Consider the following 6000-nt stretch of genomic DNA (forward strand, 5'->3'; position numbering starts at 1 on the left):
GTGGTACATTACCCAGTCTTCTTAATAAAAGAAAAACATTTATACATGGGACATCAGACAACCTGTCATGATTTTTTATGATGTAGTTTTGATTTCTAAATTCCACTGTAAATACACTGCAAATAATTCACTCTACTATGTAAAATGTCATTCCTAAACCAATAAGTGTATGTTTTTAGTTGTAATATTGGTGTGTGGGCAGCCATCTCAGGTCATTTTGCCTGGTCATGTGCTTTCAGAGCCAGCGCTGCACTATGGAACTGCTTTCTGGCAGGCTGTTGTTTCTCCTACTCAATGTAACTGAAGGTGTTGCAGTGTGACCTGGATTTTTTTTAATATATTTTTATTTGTGAATAAACATTCATATGGTATGACATTGTTTAGATTTTTGTTTTGATAGAGGTTAGATGTCAGTATAAAACTTCAAAAGAGGCTGGCACAAGCCTGGACCCACGAAATAGTGAAGCCGGAGCCAGGTTGTAAAAGAGTTAAAGAAGCTTACATTTATTTTTCATAATTAAGAACCAGGCCTGGCGCGTTTCGTGTATGAGTAAGTGTCCTTGGTAGACAAGAAACGCGTCTGGCCTGGTTTTCCGGTGTTTGACTAACCTTGCCGAAGGTCTGGGGCGTGTGCAACCGGGCCCCATGTTTACAGCGGTAAGCTTATACAACATGCCTTTAAATGTAGCACATACTGGTTAAACAATCTGCTTAGTTTACACATGTCAGTAGATAGGTTGGAACATTAACAAAAACTCTTCTCAGAAGTAGTTTGAATACCAGAAAAGGTATTCACATTTTACCTTCTTCACAGTTCCACATATAATGCAAACATTTTGTACCAATATATGAGCCTAGTATCAAACTGGTATTTAACTTAGAAATAGGTTTTAGATACTAATAGCTATATGGAATGCTTGTGCGAAAAACATTATTATGTACAAAAATGCATTTAATAACAAAATAAACAACATAAAAAAAAGAAAAGGAAATAGTTAACTAAACATTTAGGGGCAGATTTATCAACAGTCGAGGTGAATTTTCGAATGAGAAAAATTAAAATTTTAGCCATTTTTTGTGTACTTCGACTAGGGAATAGTCCAAATTCAATTTGAATTTGAGAAAAATTCAAATATTGAAATTTATCATGTACTGTCTCTTCTAAAATTCGACCATTCACCATCTAAAACCTGCAGAATTGCTGTTTTAGCCTATGGAGGACCTCCTAGAACCTATGTGGAGTCAATTGGTGGACTTTGAGAAATCAAATGGGTTTTTTTTTTGGGAAAAACTTTGATTCAAATTCAATTGAATGCACTATTCCTTTGATTCGAACAATTCAAATTCGGCCGAATAAGGACCTATTCAATTGAAAACCGACCTATTCAACCATAAAAAAAAACTTTGACTTTCATTTCGGTTGGTCTTTTTGAATTCTAATTTCAAAGTATTTTCAATTCGAAACTTGATAAATATGCTGTATGCTGGTTGTTAACCCCTTATGACTGTATAATAGTTCAACCTATCGGGTTGGGATTAAAGGACTTTATAACGTTAGAAGATTAGGAGGGTGTCATTGTACCTATTCATGATCCATGACTGCCAAATCTTCATTACCCTTTGGGTTCTATCTGAAGCAAAAACCGTTAATCTTTCGTTTATGAACATCCAATGTAGTTTGCTTTTTAAACATTGCAAAATTGATGCCAGGTGACTTCCAAGATTTGGCTATAGTTTGCATAGCCACTAAGAATATGAATTAAAAGTTTTAATTTCAGTTTAGGAACTTTTTTAGTTGGAACTCCCAGTAAAGCTTCCTGAGGGACCTTTAATAGGTTCAGGTGCAATATGGAGGATACCATATTATAAACTCATACCCAAAACCTGACTACTCTCGGGCATGTCCACCAGATGTGTGCCATGGTTCCTTGGGAAGAACAGCCTCGAAAACAGTGATCATTGAGATCATGATGGATTTTCGCCAGTCTTGACAGGTGTTAGGTATCATCTGAATAGAACCTTATCTCCAGCCTCAGATATGATCGTATTGAGTGAGCTATGTTTTAAGTTATCCCAAGCTTTTATCCATTCTTCCTCAGTTAGGGTAATCCCCAGATCCTTATGCCAAGGTTTAAAGGGATACTGTCATGGGAAAAAAATTTTCTTAAATAAATCAGTTAATAGTGCTGATCCAGCAGAATTCTGCACTGAAATCCATTTCTCAAAACAGCAAATAGATTTTTTTATATTAAATTTTGAAATCTGACATGGGGCTAGACATATTGTCAATTTCCCAGCTGCCCTAAGTCATGTGAAAAAAATTTGTTTGTACATAACGAATAAAAAACACCAAGACACATTTAACTTTAAATTCGCAAAGTCTTTATTAATAAATAACTTACGGATACTCCGCTTGCGCTGCTCTTCAGAAAAGGCGACAATCCATTGTGCAGTGATCGATTTCTCCTCCCTGCCTTCTATAGGAGATAGCCAGGGAGGAGAAATCTGCACAATAGATCGTCACCCTGTCTGAAGAGGAGTGCAAGTGGAGTATCCGAATTACAAGTTAAATGTGTCTTGGTGTTTTTTTTTTTACGTAATGTACAGTTTTTTAAGTTACTGGTCCTTCAATATATTTAGTAAAGGTAAATCTAAAAAACAACTGGACTAGCTGAGTAATAAATGAAGAAGTTTCACTACTCATCCTCCGGGCAGCTTCTTCAGTTCAACTGACCGGTGAAGTGGTGAGAAATATAGTTGCTCCAAGTTTAAAACTCACTGGCACACCCATGTTGTGCCGGTGTGTTCCGTTTTCATGTTTACACCTACAGCAGCCCCTGGTGCACTGACCCAATTTACATGATAAGATGATTTAAGATGACATGAGTTGGACATGAGTTTCAGTAGATTCCAACACACACAAACATAAACAAAGTTAATGCAAGCAAACACACACACACACACACACACACACACACACACACACACACACACACACACACACACACACAGGTCAATGCAAACCAAGAAAACAGACAAATATTTATGGGTATTATAATCTAGCATGGGTTTCATTTTTAGATCTGGGTTTATGTGCTTATGCTAAGGCTCAAGTTCACATCTGACAGTTTAGTAGGTAAGAGGCTAAATGCAGACATACTGCATGTCTATTTAAAAATTCTGCTAATTTTAACCAATGGTAGCCTTATCCCTTTAGATGTTACTTTGAAAAAGCTAAGAGTCATTTAAACATTTCTATAATTTCCCTAGGCAAGAAAAGCAGAAACAGATGTGCCTCTCGCATGTGGTTATTAAAAAGGAAGCTAAAAAGGGGTCTGTAGAGCGAGTCTGGTTTTGTTATAATTTCTATAATAGTTGGATTTTACCACTAATACTTTGTGTTCCCCTTATTGATCTCTTACATTAGCATAAGTTTATTTATCTATTATTACAGGTATCTATTATTATCTGGAATGTTTGAGACCCAAGGTTTTCTGCACTTCTTTCAGTTCATTTGTCTTCAAGTAATTCACCAGAAATCAATACTTTTTTTCCAATCACTTTCAATTTGCGATCATTTTTTAAATATTGAAGTTTAAAGCTTCATTAGTCACTTTCTAAAGTGTTTCAAAGGGGTGGGGGGGTTCACAGACTCTGTAAAATGTACTAAATTGAAAAAACGAATTGATACATATCTTATCTTTGTCCCTGCTGTCATTGCTGAGTAGAATCCCTGAGTTCCATTAAAGGCAGCTGTTAGAATTGATACTAATGTTCCACAGTTGCTGCTGAGAAATGTAGCAACTGATGTAGCAAATTGTAACAGTTCAGTATCTGCACTTGGCTTACTGGCTTACTGAGCTTTAAACTTCAATTTTGGAAAAACAAATAAAAAATGCAAAGCAATAGGAAAAAGTCTTAAAAAAAAAAATCTTTATTTAAGGTTAACAATCTAAAAACAATTGAACTGAAAAAAGTGTTTAGAAGGTGAACAATCCCTTTAAGTCTACTAAAACACATTTCCACGTGTCATGCGCAAACACCCCCAAAAACGGCTAAACTCTAAAGTGTTAAATGGCAATCCCCTGAAGGTTCCAATGCTCTTGTGGGCTTTTAGGATGCAATCAGCAGTTCTTTTATTTTTGGGCGATTTCAATTAAGATGTTTATGAGGCGGCAGGGGAAGATTTTGCAAAGCCTTTAAGCATATCAAAGAATGTAAATAAAATAAATAAAAAAAGCACCATTCAACACACTGGAGGGATGGAAGACAAATTATGAGGGTATACTGACTAGAAGAAAATAACTTTAATTTGAAGCAACGTAGGTGGTTCTTTACAGTGAGGTCAGTAAGGTTGTGGAATGCACTGCTGGGTGAGGTTGTGATGGCTGATTCAGTTAATGCCTTTAAGAATGGCTTGGCTGATTTCTTGGACAGACATGATATCAAAGGCTATTGTGATACTAAACTCTATAGTAATTATAGATATGGGTATATATAAATTACCTGAGAGTAGGGAGGGGTGTGTGTATGGATGCTGGGTTTTCGATTTCCAAAGTAGTCCAAAGTTTCCTCGTGAGGCAACAAATTTTTTATTTTAGCAAGCGGAAGGCAGATCGGGGAGATTGACGCCCCGAAGTAGAGGCGATTATTCATCAGGCGGCTAAATCTCCCCGAATCTGCCTGTGTGCTAAAGCCCTCAAACATGCGTGAGTACCTGGAGTTAAAAGAAAACTATACCCCCAAACAAATACTTGAGTAAAAGATAGCTTATATAAATTAAGTAGCATATTAAAGAATTGATTTCCAAAGTCACCCGAAGTTTCCTCGTGAGGCAACTTCAGAAATCGAAGTGTCGCGAGTGCATTGCCACAGGCGATTTTTCCATTTTAGCAGGCAGAAGGCAGGGGGTGTGGCAGTTCGGGGAGATTGACGCCCCAAAGAAGAGGCGATTAGTCGCCAGGCGGCTAAATCTCCCCGTGTGCTAAAGCCCTCAAACATGTGTGAGTTACTGGAGTTAAACGAAAACTATACCCCCAAAACAAATACTTGAGCAAAAGAATGAAGTGGCATAGTATATTTAAGTAAATTTTGCCCTTTCACATCTCTTGTCTTCAACCACCATTTTGTGATGGTCTCTGTGCTGCCTCAGAGATCACCTGACCAGAAATACTACAACTCTAACTGTAACAGGAAGAAGTGTGGAAGCAAAAGACAGATCATGGGGCTGATGTGACCTAACAAGTATAGTTTGTTTGGTATGTTTGTGTGCACCATGAATCATATGATCCCAGGGGGGGCGGCCCTTATTATTTAAAATGGCCATTTTCTATTAATGATTACCCAATGGCACATACTACTAAAAAGTATATTATTTTGAAAATGGTTTATTTACATGAAGCAGGATTTTACATATGAGCTGTTTTATGCAATATATTTTTACAGAGACCTACATCGTTTGAGAGGTATCGGTTTCCTTTAAGAAGAGAACTAAACTGTGTAAAATACTGAGAGCTGGAGTATTTCCTGTTAAACACATGCAAAGTATTTTGCTATTTATTATGCATGATTTAATGAAGAATCACCATCAGTATTGCATATGACTCATTTACCTGTAATCTGGGATTTTTTCTGCCAGCCCAAAATCTGCCACCACAGCAGAATATCCGCTTTCATCACTCTTTATCAAACAGTTCTGCAACAAAACAAATTGTGTAACAATCAGGAAGTTTTCTTAATGGTGATAATTTTAAAAACACATGTGGCATTAAGATAGCATTACCATGGCATTAAGATGTTATTTCTGAGGGGAAAAAAAGTGAATTAGAAAAAAAGGACCACCGCACACAGGTCAAATTTAAAGTTTTAGTCATTTACATAAAAACTACATGATCAGTCCAAGCAAAATCCACTAATAATTTCTGTACACAAAGTCAAGTCAAAACAGTCAAAAAGTTATAGAATGAGTATTTCATATATCCGGGAAAAGACAGATAAGTA

General features: G+C 36.6%; 1 protein-coding gene across 2 annotated transcripts in view; it reads right to left on the minus strand.

Annotated features, from left to right (window-relative positions):
• tesk2.L (testis associated actin remodelling kinase 2 L homeolog) overlaps positions 1–6000 on the minus strand; it is a 61574-nt gene that overhangs the window by 20992 nt on the left and 34582 nt on the right. For both annotated transcript variants that reach the window (XM_018258342.2, XM_018258341.2), the window contains one exon: positions 5613–5695. In XM_018258342.2, the coding sequence (XP_018113831.1) occupies positions 5613–5695 (83 nt within the window). The remainder of the gene's footprint in view (positions 1–5612; positions 5696–6000) is intronic.

Source organism: Xenopus laevis, chromosome 4L, assembly GCF_017654675.1.
Source record: "Xenopus laevis strain J_2021 chromosome 4L, Xenopus_laevis_v10.1, whole genome shotgun sequence".
Classification (NCBI taxonomy): Eukaryota; Metazoa; Chordata; class Amphibia; order Anura; family Pipidae; genus Xenopus; species Xenopus laevis.